The sequence below is a fragment of the Chlamydotis macqueenii genome, chromosome 3 (assembly GCF_036417535.1).
Source record: "Chlamydotis macqueenii isolate bChlMac1 chromosome 3, bChlMac1.mat, whole genome shotgun sequence".
Classification (NCBI taxonomy): domain Eukaryota; kingdom Metazoa; phylum Chordata; class Aves; order Otidiformes; family Otididae; genus Chlamydotis; species Chlamydotis macqueenii.
The window spans coordinates 62,451,024-62,473,611 of NC_141558.1; the positions used below are offsets into that span (position 1 = coordinate 62,451,024).

The following is a 22,588-nucleotide window of genomic DNA, read 5'->3' on the forward strand; positions in this document are numbered from 1 at the left end:
TTGAGCCAAATGGCCCAAATGGGAGACAGATACACAGCAATTATAACTACATGTCTCCCTCCTTAGACTCTCAGGATTCAAAAGCCAGAGATCAGCTTTCTGCAATTCCAGCTCTTTTAATGCATTTGAGCCAACATGGAGAAGGTAAAACAGAGCTTTAAATTGCAGGATATTTTTGTTTTCTGGAGGGAATGGTTAAGGCAACTGAATTTTTGTCTCCCAGCTCTCACTGTTCCCCAGGGAGGAACAGGGTTTGCCACTGCTTAATAGGCGTAGATTTTTCTTGCTGGCCTCTTCCAAAGCTGTCAGACAGAAGCGTGCGGTCGGTGGACCATGATGCCCTTCTAAGACTTCCTCCCAGCTGTCTATAACAGTAGCAATATTGTGCCCTGTTTAAACAGCCACCATTCATGTGAGATGCTCCAGCTTTCCCCAATTGCAGTGAGCTCACAGTGAATTCCTCTACACATGTGCATAAATATCACTATGGTAGTCACCAGTAAGGCTTATTACGATTCAGATAGGTATTGTTTCCCTTAATAGTGCTGTTCTCACATGTATTTCCTAAGCAGTCTCATTGAGAGCTAAAACTGCCCAGAGTCAGCACTGACCGGAAAATCCGTGCCACTCTGTGTGCAAATGCAGCAGCGGTTGTGCAGGACTTGACATGCAGTAGAAAACAGCAGCAACTTGTAAGCTATCTGTAAACAGTAGTCCTATACAGGGGCCCTCAATACAGTTTATACCTAGAAAATAATTAATTGCCAGGCTGAGCTGTCTAAATGTCCACAGCCACAGCGCCAAAGCTGCCAGAGGAGTGAACAAAGAGCTCGATTGCCCGTTCTGTCTCCGCCTCGACGCCTGGCTCACCTTTCTTCTTCTCATGTACAATACACTGCTCTACAAACAGTACTTCGCAAACATTGTGTAGGTGGGCCTCACAACATCTCTGTGAGGTAATTAAACATACAAATCTCACACTGCAAACAGGGAAAGGGAGGCTGAGAACTTGGCTTTCTTGCCGGGCTTACAGGGAGAAGCAGGCTCCCAGTACATCAGACAGTTTCAGGCATTGCTCTTTAGTTCTTTATTTAAGTCCTTGTGAGGACTGTGCTAATCCATAGGGTTTGAGTAGATTCACAGCAGTATGATCTTTCGGTGGGCTTAGTTTCACTCAGTTTGTCACTGTGGGCTGCTTTTAATCTGCAGAGAGAGATAGACACCTATATGTTGCTCCATTTCATCCTCAGATGGAGCCCTGAAGCATGCACTACAAACAAAACAGCCACTGACTCTAACAGAGGGAGACTGCAGTAACTACGTAGCTGCATACACCTACAGTTGGGTGAGAGAAACCCCACTCTTTGGCTGTGTCCATACTAATAAATTAAACAGTGCTAGAAAAAAGTCCTGTGATTTGTCAACTACATCATTAAATCGTTAGCAGTAACTGGGTATAGTTTTGGCCAGGGCTGTCTAAGACTTTTCCAAAGAATTCACAGTACGGTTTGAGGAGTTTGCACTGGCCGGGGACTCAGTAGCATTTTGGTTGCAGCCACTGTTTCGGAGGCTAATAGACTTTAATATGATGGATGTGAACTGTTCTGTGCCAGTTGGCCTCGCTGCCAGGGAACAGTCTCTGATATATTTCATGCACTAGTATAGACAAAGCCTTTATGTTCAATCTGGAAAGTTCAGAAAACAATTTTACTAAAATAATTTTAATAATTTTACTAACATAATTTTACTAAAATCTGTGTGAAGAACCATTTTCCTAATAACACTTTGTCTCCGATGAAAGCACTGATCAGCTCCTAGAAACTGATATAAAATGGCTATATAGCAAAGTATTAATTATTTGTGATTATGAGATTTTAAAGTACTTTTTACAAAAGCATGAATTTAAATTCCTGTTTCAGGTCCTTATACTTATTCTAAATGCTCTCCAAAGACTGATCTGATCTGCTGTGCTCCAGCTCTGCTGTGTTGCAGAGCTGGTGCTATCAATCACTTATTTTGCTCTTCAGAAGGGTGATTACACATTATGAACTGAAGAATTGATGCTGTATCTTGTTCATGTGTAAATTTGCACTTGTTTGTGTACTCCCTGTATACTGGGCAAAACATTTCCAATTCTTTTTGAATGAGGTGTAATGAGGTTTGAAAATATGCTAACACTTTCTGATTTGGAAGAAGGTCAGCATACCTGGTAAGTTGTTTTAGCACAGTCCATTGATAGGGACTGGTCAATGAGAAGTGTTTCTTCTAAGGTCTGCTAACTCTCTCTTCTCTGGGAGTAAAGTTGCTTTTTTGTGACGTTGCATGGAATGAAGAGTTTTTCTGGTAGACTTTGAAAGTACCAGTGTGTTGGTATGGAGGCTATTGGTGTTCTTTGTTCTTTTTCTCTGCAGGAGGTGAGGTAAGATAGTTCATTTCTTTTAGTTGAGTGACAGGTATCAGGTCCCCCAGGTGTCAGATGTAAGACACAAGTTGCCAGAAGTCAAAACTATGGATAGACAAAATTTTCAGACGTAACTTTTGAGACTGCTATACCACACGTGGCCTAGCTATGGAGGGCTGAGAACTTTTTAATAACTGCTCTTCTTTATAAAAGAAGCCTTGAGTTTTCACTCACTGTGTCCTGTGTTTTCAGTAACAATTGTTGCAGAACCTCCTAACAGTGTACTTTCCCCATTATCTCTTCTTATGGGTTCTCAAGCAGTCCTTGCACACTTCTGATTTTCCCTTTAAAAATACCATATTAATCCTTTATGTAGCTGGCTGGTGGGTGGAGAAACTCGTGTCCTGGACACTTGTGGTGAAGGTCAATAGAGTATAAAAGGTTGCAGTACTTTGTGTTTGTTTTGTGGAAATGTTCAGGAACAAAATTGTAAAATATTTATTTTATGCATTGTTTCAAGTATTATGCAAAACCAATAAAAGTAAGTTGAAAGAAAACATCAGCATTTCTGATTTTAAATATCAAAGGACAGGAAATTCTCCATCCTTGATTTCCCATTGGGATTATAGCGATTTACTGTTTTGAAATTCCCTGCTTCAGTGTGATATAGCGTGTAAAGGATAACCAGGATAATATTGAATTTCAGCTTTGTTTGGTTCCAGTCAGACCCTTCATATTTATCACACCATTGTAAGGTGACATCCGTAAGCTTCCAAAGATATCACAGCTTAAGCACTTTTTGATACTGAATTAACATCCTTTCCATGGGAAAGACACATTTTTAATCTTTTTCCAGGCTTCTGTGTTATTACAATAGGTTTTTTTAATCCCTTCCATATAGTCTCCAGATAAACATAAATGTGCAATTAAGCAATGTCGTATCTCCATGTTGAGAAAGGAGGTAGACTTAGGATAGAGCTTTCTCTCATAAAGCAGTATAACTGTGGGAAAACCAATATTCCTCAAAATACAGGCTGGCCCACATCGTATTTAAAGATGCTGTTGTTAGTGAGCACCATGAGAGCAGTTCAGTAGCAGCTAAACACCTGATGCCTAGTAGAGGTGAACAGGCCGCCTTGAATGAGGGATTATGTTATCACAGTAACATCCAGAATGCCACTGAGGGGGTTTATAGGAAAGATGGGGAGAAACTCTTCAGCAGGGCTGTTGTGAAAGGATAAGGGGTAATGGTTTTAAAATAGAAGGATGTAGATTCAGATTAGACATCAGGAAATATTTTTTTACAATGAGGGTGGTGGACCACTGGAACAGGTTGCCCAGAGAGGTGGTAGATGCCCCATCCCTGGAAACGTTCAAGGCCAGGTTGGATGGGGCTCTGAGCAACCTGATCTGGTTGGAGATGTCCCTGCTCTTTGTAGGGAGGTTGGACTATATGACCTTTGAAGGTCCCTTCCAACCCAAACTATTCTGTGATTCTATGGCTTTGATTTTTGGTGAGCATTCAGTGATGAACAGGGCTTGTTATTTAACTTGTATGTGGTTAAACAACAGAAGAAAAAGTAGTTCTATTCTGGTGGTTTAGGAGTTCAACGTAGAGAGGAAAGCTGCCTTTCTACTCCTCAGAAAGGCAGCATTGAGCCTTGCTTGACATCTGAGCTGATGGCTGCCACCTGATTTATCTGCACATGGGGAATCCTGATTCTTGTCCGCATCAGTTCCTGGAGCAGCTACTGGCTGTGGAAGCTGGAATTTCTACACAGCACTAGCCCAGTGTCAGTAGACCTCCTAGTTCAGCTGGAGCATGATTTCCAGTTGCCAAAGAGGATTGTCTCTCATCTGTAGATTAATTTAGCAATGGGTGGAAACTGAGCTACTCAAAGAGCCCACTTCTTATGTTACGGGCATTTGATTTCTGGCAAACCATTATTTTTTTTTCATTTGTAGAATCTAATATTGCAATGGATGATTTCCAATGTACTGAGGAAGGAGGCCACTGTCAGTTGTGAAATACCACTCTGAACACAAGAAAAACATTGAAAAACCCACACAATAACTTTGTTATCTTTCTCTTGGATTACTGTACATCCAGAAGGGAAGATTAGTCTCACTTACAGATTATTTAACTTTAGGAGTTTTTGTTTGGTGATTGTTTTCAAAATTAGAATCTTTTTTGTTTCGGTTTTATGATGTTTTACAAAGTCTAATTATTCTGAAACAGATATTTCATTAGGATAAACCCTTCTATGTTTCCCCTTGATGGGAAGTTTGAGTAGGCGGTTTTAATCTCTATCTTCATTCACATTTTTGTACAAATCTACTTAGCCTCATGTAAGATGAATGTGGCAATATTAAGCACAGAACAGACCATCTGATACACAGAGCTGGCAATGCGTGCCCTCTCCTTTAGATGTATCCTCACGGTTCCTGTTGCTGTCAATGCGTGACACGTGCTGATACTCCAGGGATTCCTCCAGTGGCTTCCAGATGGGGAGAGAGAAGGGAGGGTGGCAGTCATCAGCGTTTGCTAAAGAAACACTGTTGTACCAGCCAGGGTTTTTATTTCCTCTGCAAATCAGAGACAAACAGAGCTTCTCATACACTCACCAGTGTGTTATATGTAAGTGCTGGATTTTCTCGCATACAGGTCCATAAGGAAAAAGTGGTCAGCAAGCACAGGGCTGATTTAATAACTGTGTTCTTAAGTCACCAAGGTGCCTTTTGGAAACAGAATCTTTACAGTGTTTCTGATCTAATGCGACACTTGTTTGCAAAATATCTCCCTTCAAAGCCGATTTTTCTGGCCTAAGTTGCCCAGTTGACTTTATGAGGTGAGAGTGCTCATCAGTCTGCACTATTAATTCCTGTATTTACTCGTCCATTACTCAACAAGATAAATGTAGTCATACTGTTAATGTAAGAAATAGTACACAATTAGAGGCAACTGAAATGTTACTCCCTTCTCTTTCAGTGGGTTGGTGACCTTTAGCAAGTTTGTGTAATCAGTCCTTTCCTCCTTTTCCCATCTGTACAATATCTAACTGTAAAACTTACCCTGCCTCAAGGGTAATGTTAAATAATACTGTAAAAAAAAAAAAAAAAAACAAAAACTATCATAAAAATGGGAGGAATTAAAAAAAAAATTAAAAACGCACAGATACAGAAAATATTTTCCATGTGCAGAGTACTGTTAAAAACTCATTGCATTATTTGTATCAGTCTCAGCCTAACATCTGCTGCAGTCACTTCAGTCAGTTTGTTCACATTGTATCGCCTGCGTTCAAATAATAAAAATGCATCTGCATGCATAATATAGATGTGTCGGAGCCATAACAGCTTAGATCCAAATGCAAATTTCATGTTTTTCCATATAACCAGGAGGTACTTCAAAACCTCTTTTAATTGGAACCCAGCACATTTCTACTGAAAAACTTGTTTGCAATGAACAGCATTTTCACCTGGGTTATTAAGTAGGATTGTGTGGCATAAAACGAACAGTACCTTTCAGTTTTAAAATAAAGTCAGCCAAGATAATTAGGTATAACTTCCTTATTTATGTATTACGTAAATTCTCTTTCAAACGAATTTTTGTAAATGCCAGAAAATACTTTTAAACAAAATTTCTAATTGCTACAGTAAAAAAAAATCCATTGTTCTTTATTTCTAAAGTGATACAGATGTACCACCTGTGGTATGTGCAGTTTTATGAGAGTCATGTGGCTCAGGTATATTGCAATATATCATAGAATCATAGAATGGTTAGAGTTGGAAGGGACCTTCAAAGGTCAACTAGTCCAACCCCCCTGCAAGGAGCAGGGACATCCCTGACTAGATCAGGTTACTCAGAGCCTCATCCAGCCTGGCCTTGAATGTTTCCAGGGATGGGGCATCTACCACCTCTCTGGGCAACCTGTTCCAGTGTTCTACAACTCGCATTGTAAAAAATTTTTTCTAATATCCAATCTAAATCTACCTCCCTCTATTTTAAAACCATTACCCCTCGTCCTATCACAACAGACCCTACGAACAGCCTCTCCCCATCTTTCTTGTAGGCCCCCTTTAGGCACTTCAAGACAGCTATAAGGTCTCCCCGGAGCCTCCTCTTCTCTAGGCTGAACAGCCCCAACTCTCTCAGCTTGTCCTCATAGGAAACTATGGGAAACTGTGATTCATTTGCGAACAATGCAAGTGCCATATGTAAATACTACAGACACCATAATAATGTATTAATGTTTTAAAAAGAGAATATTTACTAAGATGTGCTTTCAGATTCTGACACGGAAAGTGCTTCCGGTACTTTCCCTCAATCACTGCACTGCACAGCTTCTAAACCTACCACTGCTTCCCACAAAGTATAATTCACTCAGCAATCTTTACCCTCAACAAATTATAACTCTATTTTTGCACTTGATTGTAAGCATTATTTGTTACGGAAAAAGGTATTTAACAAAATAAAATAGGAAAACCGGAAACATCTTTTTCCCTACTGCTTTATCATTTCTTTAAAGGTAAGAGGAAGTAATAGAATTTATCCATAGCTTCAGAAAAGGTCTTCTGCTTAACTGTGAAGAAAACAGCACACTTTCCATTAGTTGTTTGTGAGCCTCACAGCTCTACTGTGCTATTCACCTTGTACTCTTCCCGAGTGGTCAAATAGTCCTAACAGCTATGACTCAAGCAGTATTAAAAACACCTTTTTAATTGCTTCACAAAAATGTGATGAATATAGAGTTGTTAAACAGTCCATGCTGGCCTTATTCACCGTGACAAGTTCCTCTGCAACCAAATGTTGTGGACACCCCACATCTCGTGGTGAACTGTTCCTTAATTTCTGCTTACCTGCCAGCCACCTTGCTGTCGTGTGGCAACTTGGAGAATATTTCTCCTATTGTGTAAATCCAGCCTGTAACATTCAGGTTTAACACTGCTTTTAGGGTCCAAATGTACAGCAGATGTATATGCTTACAGAGTCAACTAAATCTGTCTGACTTTAATTGACGAAGAGTTAGGCATTCAGGCTTTCTTCATAATCAGGTGGGCTAAATAATTCTCTAGAAATTTCCATCTCTCTTCCTTTTTGAACTTAAAATCTAGAGGTCAGTTTCCTCAAGTGAGGCTCAAAAAAGTCCACCATAGTTTTAAATGTGACAGATGTTTACTCTTTGGAAGTTTTATAAAACACATGTTCTACCAAAAGAGAGACTTAATTTGAAGAAATAACTACATAAGACATTCCATATCACAGCAATTCTCTGAAAATATACAGGGGGAATTTTTTTTCTTGAAGCCTATCATATCAAAATTGGGAATTCAAGAAAAAATTGAAAAACAATAGATCTTAGGAGTTGTTTTTCAATCCCATCTTTAACATAAATACATAATAACAGTCACACTTGAATAGCACAAGACAAAAACAAACACATCCGAAAAGAAAATATTTTTAAAAGAAAATGCTACATCATACACCCAATTTACCCCTTGGGGGATCAGATAAAGAACAAACTACATATGGCAGATATTAGTCACATTACTTAAAACACCTACTGCAACAAATTGAGACGTACGGTGATAAGGTTGGTAACAGACACTGAACAGAAATGACACCATGCATATTAGTCAGAATCAAATTGGTTAATACTAAAAATCAAAGACATTGTCTGGTTTTGTATAGACAGGTAAGGGATATATGATAGAAACTGCATCAGCAATGTGTTCACCACGTTGACTTTGGCAGCTAAGAGTAGAATATATGAGCAAAAACAGACCAAAAAGCAATGTAAGATTATTCCCATGACAACAAGAGGTTAACAGGTTAATGTGGTTTTTTTTTTTACCTACAGATGAAGGACAGTTCTCAGTTTCCCCTGGAGTATCTAGTTGAACAGTGAGTAAAAGGAGACATGGCCTTAGGATCTTTGCAAAATACTTCAGGTTTACTACATACAACAGGACAACATGTCTCTTCAAGAGAATTTATCTTCAGAAGATAAATCCAGATGAAGGGAGAGAAGTACATTCAACCAAATCCTTTGCTAACCTTCATTTAGCTACCATAAATAGTAGGTGTTTTCTCTTCAGTTCTTCATAATCAAGCCTAAAATACTTGAATGTCCCCCAGTGATGAAAACTTGCTGAGAAAATGAAGTGTGTCAGACGAAGTGTTTGCAGTAGGGTGACTTAACAGGTATTTTATGCTCCAGTATGCTCAGGATCTTGTTTGGATTATACATGGAAGTGAACTCTCTAATATCATTCTAGGCTTCCTTGAATGCTTTTTCGCAAAACAGGTTTGTGACAGTCACAGATAGCTATGAAATTATCATGGCTTTATTTTCTCTAGACTTGCGATTGGCAGCTCAAGAAAACTTTAAGTGCAGATGTAGGGGACATTCTGTTCCCATGGAGTCTTTTTGATGTTTCTAATTGCAGTTGTTTCTGCAGTCTAAAATAAGCCTCCTTAGAATGAAATGCTTTTACAATTTTTGTATGTGGAATCAAGATGCGCATCACTTGAGAAGGCCTTGTGCCTGCCTTCCCCAATATTTAATATAGCAACTTTTGAAATGCAAATTTTTTCCTATCAAAACAACACTTGCCTTTTTTTTTAGCTCCATATGTTCTGCATGTAGAAATGTGATGTATACTGGCTGTACTTGAAGTTCTGAAAGTCATTTTTGTAGTGCTAAGGTTACTTAGTTTTTTGTTTGATTTCCTTTTCTAAACTGCACTAATGTAACAGTACTTCTAAATGATAGTTATGACTGTAGAAGTCTATGTTGACAGGCCACTATATATGCCCAGTTTTACATTACGTTTTTGCTAACACACTGGACAGATGCCCACAAAATCTTGTATCAGGCCATTGGTACAGAACAGTTGAATATAGTGCTTATATAGAACTACAGAATCATAGGACACTTTGGGTTGGAAGGGACCTTTAAAGGTCATCTAGTCCAACTCCACTGCAAGGAGCAGGGACATCTCCAACTAGATCAGGTTGCTCAGAGCCCCGTCCAACCTGGCCTTGAGTGTTTCCAGGGATGGGGCATCAACCACCTCTCTGGGCAACCTGTTCCAGTGTTCCACCACTCTCACTACAAAATTGTTTTTTCCTTTTGTCTAGTCTGAAAATACATATAAATTAATATATATTAAGATTTCTTACACTGGCAAAGTAAATACAAGGCAGAAGAGCTCAGAATGTTTGGGTAGGATAACCAGAATCAAATTTGAGAGTAAAGCTGTAAGTGTTGGTGATAAACTCAGGAGACACAGTCTGAAGTATTTCATGTTGTGACACACTGAAATCACCTAAACACTAATGAAAACAAAGCTCGAGGCCATTCTTTGGTTGTGTCCACTTTGCACAGTAGTTGGGCCCAGGTTTCCTTAGGGCATTGTGTGACGACATGGTGTTGCAGAAGGGATTTTGTTCCTAGAGTTTTATTTTCAGAGTCCCTCATGGAGGGCAGACATCAAACATTAAGTTACGTTACGATAAGAGCAAGGAGAGAAAGAGAGAGAGAGAGAAGAGAAAGGGAAAAGCTCACTTTTAATGGAATGATCAGTTTTGCAGTCATTGTAGAGCTGCCCATGGTACTCTACTTCCTTCAGACTTGTGTGTGATGCACAAGTGAGGAGCTAGGGGAAAGTAGTTTCCTGCCTTCTTCCTCTAAGTGCTCTATTTTCACTTCTTCCGTTGAAGCTATCTGCTTGACCAGAACTTCCACATGTATGTTTTGATTATTTTGAACTCTCTCCTACTTGGTTTGTTGGTCTAGTGCTAGTTCTGTTACCTAAGTCTGTGGCTATGCCAGAAGGTGAGTGAAAGCAGTGGACTCATTAACCCATTACCCAGTTGTAGGTATGTTTTTGGCATGGGCTGTTCTCGACAACTTCTATTCCTTAAAAATTAAGTCCTGGAAAGGATGAAAAACTACTGCCTCAGTGCACGCCAATGTTTTAGGGAATGAAGAATGCCCAGCTCTTGAGAAGTAGGTGGCCACCAGCTGTTGGTACCACTTAGAAAGTGGTCAGGAAGAGAGCCTTATCCAAGTATCAGGCAGGAAGGAATCCAACACCTGTGTTGGCTTACCAAGACTCAGTCTTCTTGTCCTTCCCGAGACTGTGCTTGTGTACTCAAAGCATATGGTATGCAGTGGGCACAGACAAAGAACCATGTGCTAAAATGTATTCCACGTTGCTCTGAACAGCCTGAAGAGACTCTTCAGGAGATTTCTTCTCCCACAGACCTTTGATTTGCTTTTTGTGAAGGGTGGTGTGTCAGTCAGTACTTCTGAGGCTTTGACCCTTCCTTTGATCCAGCAGATCAGTGGGAAATATGTGACAAAAACATGTGGCTGGAGACCTAAATTTTCAAAAATTAATCCTATAATTTCCTACCGTTAGATATTTCTATAGCAAGTGAAAGTTTAAATTGTAGTGACTGTAGAAAGAAGCTAAGAGAACAGCCCAGCTCTGCAACTCAGAGGAGGAGGAAAGACAATTAAGTGGTCAACAAAATGTTTAAATACAGGCAACTTTGATGTTTCACATCAGAGCAATAATAAATAGAGACAACGAATTTGCCTTTTCCCTAGTATTGATATTTTCCTCTCATCTTCTCTCCCACTTAGAACTGTTTTTGTGGTGAGAAGATCCATTACGTAATCTACAGATGTTTTACATTCTTTAAAATGTAAACTAGAAAATGAACTGTAATACAGATTCATCCCATGAGGGTAAAAAATTAGTCTGCTCTCTAACATTTCTTGGATGATGGCACCCCCTCCGAACATGCCTAAGAGTTCTGCCTCGCCTGTTAATGCACACTCAGCTGTGACTTATTGCTTATTAAAACCCAACGTTTTCATTGCTTAGTAATTCTAGATTTGGCTCTCAGTGCCCATGTTATAAACATTTAAAAGTAGGGGTGCCATAGTGAAACACTGGCAGATTCTCACGGGGGTCAGGGCTACTGGCACCTCCCTAATGACATCACAAGCTGTTAAGCTTTTTTTTCCTTAACTGAAGAAGAAAACAAAGCAGTTAAACTGCTATATCCATTTTCCAGCAACATTAATCCATTTCAAACCACTCTTAACCATAGTAAATCACAGGTTTGTGAGAAAATGGACTTCCTGAAGGTTCACCTCAGGCTATTTAGCCCACAAACAAGTTGCTGACTACTGGCAGCAATGGTGGGTTGGGAATTATTGCTCAATTTACTTGTAATTACTTATTTTGTTGTGTCTTCTGTTCAGACTGGCTGAGGGTCTACAGCATGGTAAATTCCAGAATGAAATCCATGGCCAATGTGCTGGACACTGACAGTATTGAAAGGTTATTCGAGCAATATGTTGAACTTCCTGGAGGGAAGAGAGACCCTCTTTTTCACTGGGAAACCTTGGAAAGGGAGGAACTCTCAAAACAAGTCTGCCCAGACATAGCTATTCTACTCTGCTATTCTATTAACATCTGGATGTTAATAGAACCTGAATTTTCAGTTTAAGTATGCCTCAATTCTGATACTAAATAGGGAAGCTGAAAACTTTACCTGTGAAATACGGTTATAGCTGCAATATAATAGTTGCAGTGTAATAGTAGTAATTTGAAGAGAAGCAAATGCAGCATTCTGACTGCTAATAGTATTTTAAAGGCAATTGTCAGTATGCTGTGATTACATCACATTTGCAAATGAGTGGGCATACACACAATACATACCAGTTCAAGATAAGTGCTCTTTTTTTTTGCAGCCCAATTTAGTGGAACACTTAACTTGCCAAATGCAGGTCTAAATCTTCAGGTAAGTATAAGATTTTACCTATAATAATTATGGGAACTGCTAATAAGGCCCAGGGAGGCAATACAAAAACAATCACAATTTCTATAGACATTGGGCAATTTTATTAGTTGAAAGACCCTGGTGGTATTCGCTACCAATAGGAATGTTTATGTATGCAATTCTCAAGTTATATTCGTTATACAATTATTTTAATGTAAGAAAGGCTAAGTAAAGTTCTTGAAGAATTCAGAATTGGCAATTTAAGGTCATATGAATAGGATGAGCTTTTTGCAATCATTCACTCCAGAGAAAATCATCAAATGTGGGCCTGTTAAATTTAAAATAAGGTGTGATATAGAGAAAACAAGCTTTTGTCTCTAAACAAATAAAAACAATGGCTTAATTTCCTTTGCTAAGGCCAACAAAGGCCGTGGGTAAAGACTGACCAAAATTCAGAAGTATTTGACATTTAAGTGCACCTCAAGATTACGCAGAGTACTGGTAGGGGACTTCCTTGTTTTATATAAACATTGATTTAATCACGAACAGATATTATTACAAGGCTTTCATTTTAGGGTAAGTGCTTGTGAAAAGGCTGCAGGCAGGACAGATTACACATGTCAGCCTGCTCTGGTAATTCCTGTACTTTCTTTTATCACCGTCAGAGATGAGAGACAGAACTGGAAATACCACAAGTATAACAAGGCATTGGAAATCCTATGGTTCCTACATTCTGATATTTCATCAGCATTCAGGATGAATCCACCTTAAGTCTCCTTCCAGGCAGCCTGAAGGCAAAGAGCATGAGGCCTGACTCCTTGTGACGCATTGCCCTTAATTTTCAGCTATATATATATTAGTGGCCAGTTGTTTTTACAAAAGATTGCTAGCAGACTTACATAGTAGTGTTGATTTTCACACTGACAGTCTTTACATCTAGAAATCCTTAGGCAATTAGAATGATGATTTTACATACTAGAGAACTTTATTCTAGTACTTTTTAAAGGTGATGGAGAAAGGAACATAATAGGAAAACAGAAATATGAATAACAGTAGCATTTTTTTTTGCCTCTGAGATCATCATCTGTTTTTTCATACAAGCATAGAAGCTGTTTGCTCTGCCTTAAATTCTTTTAATCAATTGTGTCTACGAGTACATCTTTTAACTCTGATTTCTAAAGGAATGAGAAATTACATGCAGTACTCTGGTAAAAAAAAAAGGGAAAGAAAAGACTCTTTTACCAAACAATTTTTTTTTTTTGTAGAATCTGCTTCTTTCTACTATTGGTAAAAGCAAAGCATATTAACTTAAGGTTGCTTTAAAAAATGAAAAAGGATGAATTCTTTAAAAATATTTAGCATGCAATCAAGTGCTATTAACACATCTCTTGTATTTGGAGGTATTATAACCCCTGTCACCTCCTGTAAAAAGAAAATTATCCAGTCTTTATTGTCTTGTTTGGTGGATCATGTACATCAAGTACCTCACTGATTATTGCAATGTTGCAATGTGTTGAACACCATACTCAGGACATACAAAACAGAACAGAACAGAGTGAAGAAGCCTATAAATATGGTTCCTACTCCAATAACCTTTTAAATGACTAAGCTGGCTTTTCAAAACTTTGTTGTCTGCAGCTTAAAAAGGTCAAAATTGTGCATGTTCAAATTTCATGCCAGAAAAACTCTCATTATATTTTTAAAACACCACACACTCTAAAATTATTAAAATAGTTAAATGTTAATTATATGCATTTAATAAGTAGAAAATTAACATGCCACTTACTGCAATTCTCATTACAAACACTTTCAGATCTTTACTTGCTGAATTTTGTCATAGATAAGAATTTAGCCTTATTTATTTCAATTACTTCGTTTGCATCTCTCTTCTTAAAACGTGTAATGCTTTAATTTACCATATGGATAGAAGCTGAATAGAATGACTTCAAAAACATTTTATTCACAGATAAAGTTTTATCCACAACATAAAAAGAAAAAACTAAGGGCATATTCTGTCTAGGATATATACACCCTGTTTATTGCTACATATCTCAAATCTTCCAGTGCAGGTGGTGTGAGCCCAGGCATGCTGGAAATGGAAATCCAATCTATGAATGATCACGTAATACCAGTAATACGAGATGCATTACTGCATTAGTACAACTGACTAGAGTAGATTTTCCATCCGCTCTCTGCATGAACTCATTTTCTGCCAGTTGTGCCCTACTTTTCTGCAGTTTTACTTACACGGTTTTGGCACAGGGTTCCTCACAGAAGACTTCTTGTTTTCCTGTGTACTCCCCATAATATCTTGCAAAGAGGTCATCCTGCCTGAGAGCACCCTCCTCCAGCAGAGTCTTTCTCTATGGAGAATGGTGCCTGTGTAATACGGTATTTCCGTTTTCCGACAGGTGGTACTGGGCCATCATAGCCAACCAGACTGTCTTCAAACTTTCCAACTTACTAATCTCATTGAAGGACCTGAGTTCATGTCACATTTCTTCTGAATATCATGTCCTTTCATCCCTATTCTCTAACTACAACTCTCTTTTTTTTTTTGTCTTTTCCTTTTTAAGCTCCACTGTCAGTTGCTCTATGATTTGGTCTCTTTTTCCATGGGGAACTTGTAAGTCCCATTCTATTTTACCACGTTTCACCTTGTGTAACAGACTCAACATCATGGCATGCATCTGATCTCAGAAAAGGGAGTTGAGAGTAGATAATTTATTATTTTCATATATAAATACTTTATCACATGTATAATGAATTGCAGGCTGCAATCCTATGTGGAAATACATCTATATTACTGAAAATATTATTAACTGAAAGTAACTGTACTTTCCTCTTCTCCAGAAAGAGAAAAAAACAAAACACAACCTAGTCCAGAATTCAGTGATTTAAGAGATATGAAGACATAGTGCAGATCTGAAGGGGCCAGTTTTACTTGTATTTAGACACTTCTTTGTTAAGTCTGACCACTTCCAAACGCAGCAGTGTTTTAAGTTTTTCAACAACAAATCCTCTTGCACAGGAATATGTATCATTGCCCTTCAGGGGAAGTGAAAACTGATGGTATTATTTTCAGCAGGGCTGCCTCTGTGAACTCGCCAGTCCAACATCCAGGACTACATATAGCATAACCAGTCCCACCAGTGCTGTAGCAGTTCTAACCATGAAGCCCAAACTGAGATTTAAAATATCGCAAACTCAGAGATCATTTAGATCCAAGAATATCATTCATCGTATTTTAGAGGGTGAAATCTTGGAACTTTAAACAGCTTCAAATATAGATCAGGACTATGAATCCATCCCCATCATAGATTTCGAGAAATGAAGTTCAGAGGCAGCTGTCCTGTTTGAGTTCATTGTTCTTCCTAACTGGATAATACATTTGGTCTTTACAACTCACCATTAACACTCTTACTTCTCTAAAATGGGAACACAAAACTGCAATCTTCTTCCAGACCTTACTCCTATGAATACCATAAGAAGCTTCAAGAGACTGTTTAGCCAGTCTTTAAAAGAGATGTCATATTTCTTTCTCAACTTCCCCAACAGGCGTATATGATGATCTACGTGTGCACAATGGGTCTGCATGTCCAGCGTTATTCCTCCTCCTATCTCTGCTTTCTGACTGGTTGAAATGAAAAAGTAGAATAACCAGCACCTAATGTCAAATTCCTATTCCTCCTCTCTGATGGACAGAATAAGCACCTGCTTTGGGACTAGTTTGGAAACAGGATAGGGACTGGGGACACCCTTGGCCTCATGTCTCAGTACCAGCCCTGACATACAAGCAGGTGGAACAAACCCAAACCAGAAAGGGAAGTAAGCTGGGCCATGAAAAGGACAGGAGAAGCTTATCCAGCCCTGACAAGAATTCATAGCAGTGGTGGCGAAGTATCAGTTTAATCCTAAAGATTAAATCCTGAAGTCATTCCTTACTTCTTGTTCATGGAAAACTTTTGCTAACAACAAAAATGCAAGAGATGAGAAAAAAGGATGAGAAAATTTTTTGGATGAGAAAAAAGGAGTCCCTGCTGCATTTGTGTGCCACTTTACACATCCAGGATACAACTAAGTCTTTTTTAGATGCTCTGAGCAGCTTGGTAACAGCTTATTTTTCATGCCATTGATGTATACCTATGAGCTTTTACTGGCATCAGAAATAAAATTGCTGCAGAAGCTTTTTCTCCTGTTATTTTCAGCTGTAGTGAAAAATCTCCTAGGCTGATTGTAGTAGCACGATTTTCTGCGGGTTGCAGGCATTAAGGGAATTCAGATAAGCCTACGAACTTGTACACAGTTGTCTGAATCTTACTTGCAAAGTTTTCAAAGTTCATCCATCATCACAGTGGATCCTGTGGGATGTTAGTGGACTCTGAGGAACATTAGCCCTTTTCCCAGTTTCATAGCACTAGGACTGGTGAGCATTGTTAGATCTCGTAAGACATCATTTGCCAGCCTGAAATGTGCTGTTCGTATAAATACGTCTGGAACATACAATACATCTGAGGGAGTAAATAAAAAATAACCAAGAGTTTTCAAAGAGCAGCTTAAATTCTGGGGTGAGGCAGGCAGTGAAGCTTGACGTGCTTTCTTAAATCTGTGTTTGTCTAAGTACACTTCTGGTCAGGAAGAAGCAGAGCTGGGAAATTTCTGTGAAAAGATGCCTATATCTTAACCTTCTTCCTAGAAGAATAAATAGCAAATTTCTGAATCTCCTGGCAGGGAGCTTGTATAAAAGCATTTGTAAAATTAACTTAAAAATGCTGGGTGTTGTTTTTCTTTTGCAATCTTCAGTAGTACATGCTCCCACCTAGGAAGGTTAATACAGCTGTCTGTTTGCTCGTTTTAGATGTACTGATATATGAAAAGACTGTGTGGGAGATGAGCTTTTGTTTGTTTGTTTGTGTTTATTTTGGTGTGAAGGAGATGAAGGCTATTTTAAAAATAGTCAGTTCCAAATGTGTTGCTCATTTATGAAACTGTTGCTGTGTTTCATCTTCTCTGAAGCTCTGGCATTTTTTATTTACCTGATTCTTTGAAGGTTTTAATATTTACTGCAAATGTCACTTTCATTAACAAAAAAAAAAAACAACCACTACTGACAACTTTGTCTTACATAGCAGAAAAAGCCATAGGTGCTGAAAGGGGAAACTGCTTAAGAAAGAGAGACAAAGGAAGAGGAAAGGCAATCAATAGCTCTCTGTGATTTTTGCACACTTGAACCACTGTGCTTTTATTCCCATTTGGTCATAGATACCAAACCCATAAATACGTAGATAACAAAGCACAGACCATGTTTACCTACAAACTATGAGGTAATCCTTAAGCCCCTACCATGAACTTTGAGTGCAGTGATACAAAAATTAATCTTTTTTGTTGCACCTGAAGCATCCACTCCTGAAGTGAGTGGGATCTGTACACTGACTGACTTTAATTGGAGCTGGATCAGACCCATGAGCCACACCAATTACGTTTCTCCTGGCAGCTAAACAGACATGCCTGTCTGCATGAAGAACTTTGAAAACAACCCAATGCTTTTGTATCCTGATCCTAACTCTAATGATGTTGCTTCCCTGGGTTTGTATAGGGACAGAACATCAGCCCTTACAATATTTCTGTATATATGAATATTATTTTTCATTAACAAAACATGTTAACATAGAAACATAAATTATTTGCACTTTACAAAAAACAATTTTACTCATAGGTATTATGAGGAGTTCAAATTTTGTGAAGTGACAGTTTTCCTTAATAAATATATTGAGTTGTGCATTTTCTAAAATAACTTTGTTTTACAGAAATACAAATTATTGACTCAGTATTGCTGTTTATTTTGTTCAATTGGATCATTTTTCAGATCCTGTTAGGGTGCAGCTGTGTGACAACTAAATCAGTATACTGGAGAGGGCTGCAATGTCTACCAGTGGTAAAGCAGGCCGTCTGTATAATTGCGTCTGACGCTAGCAAACAGTAATGTGGACCAGGCATTGCTTAAGCCACAGATACAAAGGGAATAGGTGCTACCTTAAGTTTTTCTTAGTGAACACCTTTGAATACAGTGTTGACCCATCTTTGCACGTTAATAATGTCCATTCTTCCTCATACTTCAGCTACTTGAAAATATTTTGATTTGGACATTTTTAACAACATGTCTCTGAACACCTCTAGTGCCAAACATAAACAGAGGTACCAGAGGACAAGGACAGGGATATATCACAAAATCTTTAACTAAACCTATCTTTTTTTTTTTTTCAGAGGTGCGGAGAAATCTCATTTGATAGTCCTGACCAGAATGCCAAATGTGTTCGCATGCTAGGTAAGGCTAAGAGTATTTTCCCCTTTTGATACAAGTATGTGGAATTACGTTTAATTGGAGATTTCTTCTCAAAAGTACATGATAATGGCTGCAGTGATTCACAATGGCATTTAAATAGTTCACCCACATGTAGTCCTCATTAATTTATCCTTTATGGTAAATTTTCAATTACTTAAAGAAAGTATTTATATATATATTCCAGTATTGTTCATATATATAGATGAAAATATAGCTGTATCAACACTATAATTGTAATCTCTGATATATTCAAGTTCAGAAATCATATTTGAAAGCTGAAAAATCTCTGTAATCAAGTCAGATTTTTAAAATCAGCCTGGGGAAAGTGTGAACTTTTTAGACTGCAAACCCTTAATGTAAAGGAGGATTTATGTACTTTGAAAGGAGTATTAATTTCACAAACATATATCAAATGCCTCTAGATCAGACCTTCAGCTGCATTGATCAGCAATATTTCAATCATTGTGATTTTGCAGATTTGCGCCAGTGTATCACTTGCACCATCATTTGTAAAAATTAATATTAAGCAGAAGTGTCTATTCTTTGGAAACAATACAGGAATGTTCTGCTATGTTTCATTAATTTCTGTGACCAATTTTATTGTATTTACTTGTTTTATCTTCAATGCTAGTACTGAAACATTACAGCACAATTAGTATTACAGTGAAAGACAGGGAGTAAGTGCCTAAAAACCTAAAAGATAATGTTTACTCAGAAAAAAAAAATGAAATTATGGAACACTTGCAGGATTAGGCTTTAAATGCTGGAGACCTTTCGCCTGCCAGGGTTGAGATAAATGTATGCTGTAAATTAGAGCATTGCATCTGATAACACAAAGACTGAAATAGTCATAATTTTTTAAACTGCAACTGGCAATGTCTAAGAACTTAATGCCCATCTGGGTGCATAGCTGTGTTCTGTAATAACAGATTCTGTGGTTTGTTGTTTATATTCATTAAATCCTATTGTCACAATAGACTATAATTGCTGTAGAGGAAATCTGTCATGCTTATAGTGCACAGATCCCAACAGATGAACTGACACAATGGGCCATAATGATCTGTTACATCAATGATCCATGGTTAGAGGTTCTTAATGAAACAAGCTGACAGAAAAGATACACTTCTGATCCTTTATCATGCCAATTATAATCTACAACTTAAATAGCACTGAGTTCATAATGCTGTCGTTCTAAGGAAATTTTACCCATGCAAATGTTATTAGGGGGAAAAAAAAAAGCAGAGGGGTGGGCAGAGTAGTTGAGAACAAAAAAAAAATAACTTGAGGATTAAAGCCTTCTGCATGGGTAGGTTCATCATTTGGTTTCTAGTTTTTATAACAAGTCAGTCCAAAACTGAGTTTGGCATCATCCTTAATGCAAATTATTCTTTAGGAGCAGTGAGCAGAACAAGATCTTGTTTCCATTACATATATTCTTATCTATGCCTTGTAGTATATGCACATGTGAGAATGAGAACATATGCTGTGCTCTGTAAGGAAACTGCTAGGAATGTAAAAATGACTCCAAGGGGTCATGCCAAAGGTGTGACTGGCTCTCAGAGGTTACATCTCTTGTACTTAAAAATATTTTGCCTGCTATTATTATTCTTCAGTGTCTCTAACAAATTAAGGACTGCAGTGTCATATGTAATATAGGATATTACATTTCACCCCAAGGTATCCCAAATCATGTAGAGGGCTGCAGTTATTCTAAGTGCAAGTGGATATCCCACAACTGGCTCTGTGAGAGGTATGGGAAGTAGAAACTAGCATTATATAGCTGCTCTGAGGGCAACTACTGGAGACAATCACCACTGTCTTGATTTATCACAGAGGTGTGTGTGGTTCTGGTAGTGCTGTAAAGCCAGAGTGTCCATTCTGGGAGCTCTCCTTTCACACTGAACTCCGTACGGAAGAGCAGGAGCTAGAAATTGTGCAACCTAAAAGGTTTAAGGCTTTGTGCTGAATGCATCATGTAGTGCCCAGTTTCAGATTTTACAAGGAAATTGAATTTCCAAGAGAATGAAACATAAATTTTGTCTCTAACCAATGCAAAGCTGACATTATAACACATGTGGGTGTAACTAGTGAACAAAGCACAACGTACCTTCAGAAAGGGACATCTTTCTTGACTGCACGGTCTTTGAAATGTGCTGAAACAGTCATGCTGTCATTTACTGGAACAGTGACACAGTGCTGACAGAAATCTAGAGGACAAGTCCCAGCAACTGCAAAAGGATAATTACCTAGTAAGAAAAGAAACAGAGGAGTCTGGAGCACTGGCTGTATTTCTTCAGGGATATTTGATGCAAGACCAGTCCATACTTGGAACTGTACATTATCGAGCAGTACTCTAAAATGGTAACAGCTGGTTTTATCAGAAAAGATCTGTATCTACGTTAAACTACTGGTTCTGGATTAGCTTCAGATTTAAAGGTTTTTATGAGTAACCCTAGACCTGCTACTGTGAGTCCACAGTCCTTGAGGTAAGATGGATTATGTGGGTGAGGTTCTTTTTCTATAAAGGGTGAGGAAGAGAGGTTTGCAGTGAAAATATTATTCTATTCCTATCTTCCTGCTGGAAAGCAGAAAATAAAGAAATGCGTAAGTGCTTATAATGACTGCAGTGAAAGTAGGCAACTTCTCAATGAACTAACTAGATATACCTCATCCTGAGGTTAAAAGCAAAAGAATCATTTTAATGCCTTATCCTTCAGCATTGGAGTGATGCATATTTGTAATACAAGTGTGAAAAATAACATGAAGAACTAAATTAAATTATCACTTAGCAGTGCTTCCTGAGGATATAATAGATAATAACTATGTGCTCTGCCCAGGATAAGCTTATTATCACTGTAATTAAGTGTACTAAAGTTCTTACAGAAAATTATGTTCTCCCTCTTATGCTTCATATTGTGCTTGTTTCTTTACACTTCTATATGTTATATTAGTTAAAGCAATACAACTTTTGTAACTGCCACAGGAGAAAGTTGGTCAGTGGCCCATCTTATAGCATTTTGAAGACCAGTGTTCAGATACTAAATCTATCACAGATTTCTTGAGCCTGGCATTGGCTAAGGCTTTAAACATCCGTGCACATCCATTCTCCTTTGAAAAACAGGAAGGTAAGTGCTTCCTCACTTCTTAGGAACAAGAAGAATAAATTTATAAGTACAATGAGAAGCTGAGGTACTACAGTAATGCAGGTCATAAAAATACCACACTGTCAATAAAAAGGTGTTTCCCTTGAATCTCCGAGTCCCTCTAGAGCCACCCGTAGCTCGTCAGCACTGTTGTGCTTAAATTGGAGCTGTTATCAAGTTAGTGAGGGCACTCAACTGTGACAAAATTGCTAGATAATGCTGAACTGGATGTCAAAAAGCTTTTGCTTTATGCTGCATTCTGGAAGTTAGAACCCTGGGCTCCTCAGGCCCTTTACTTATAAGGATTTTGACTTAAAAAAAAACCAAAACGATAGTTGGCACAAAACCTGAGCATATAGCAGGGTATTCACTATGTGATTATTAGTCCAGATACTCATATTATGAAGCACAGAAGGGAACTATCCCTCTCTCTAGAGCACTCACTGTTATTTTCAATGGTACAACCTGTGGTTAATTTTTCCCTTATGTAGACAGACAAATTCCGGGCTCAGACATGACACAATGTCGTATCATGCAGAGATAATTGGGTCAGTTTGCTGTGAAAATTGCTGGTTGAATGCCTAAGCTAATTAACTCTGCTGGGAAGAATTGCATACTAGCTTGGAAGAGTCCAAAGTTAAGGCAACTTAACCAGTTCTCACATCTTAACTAGCTCATCCAAAGCTAACTCAGTAACCTCTACATGGCAGAGCACTGAATTTTATGAATTTATCCTGGAAAGAATAACATTCCCATATCAGGCTCTAGGATTAGTACAGAAGGAGAAAGGTCTGCCAACCAGAAGAGAAACTTGAGTGTATAAATGAATACCAGTTTATATAGAATAGATAGTTATCCTTATATTTACTGTATAGAAAGTAGGCTGCTGCACTCATCAT

The 22,588-nt window shown here is 38.2% G+C and overlaps 1 protein-coding gene across 2 annotated transcripts in view; it reads left to right on the forward strand.

Moving 5' to 3' along the window:
- PDE7B (phosphodiesterase 7B) overlaps nucleotides 1-22,588 on the forward strand; it is a 185,473-nt gene that overhangs the window by 43,847 nt on the left and 119,038 nt on the right. For both annotated transcript variants that reach the window (XM_086745036.1, XM_086745038.1), the window contains one exon: nucleotides 18,468-18,528. In XM_086745036.1, the coding sequence (XP_086601162.1) occupies nucleotides 18,468-18,528 (61 nt within the window). The remainder of the gene's footprint in view (nucleotides 1-18,467; nucleotides 18,529-22,588) is intronic.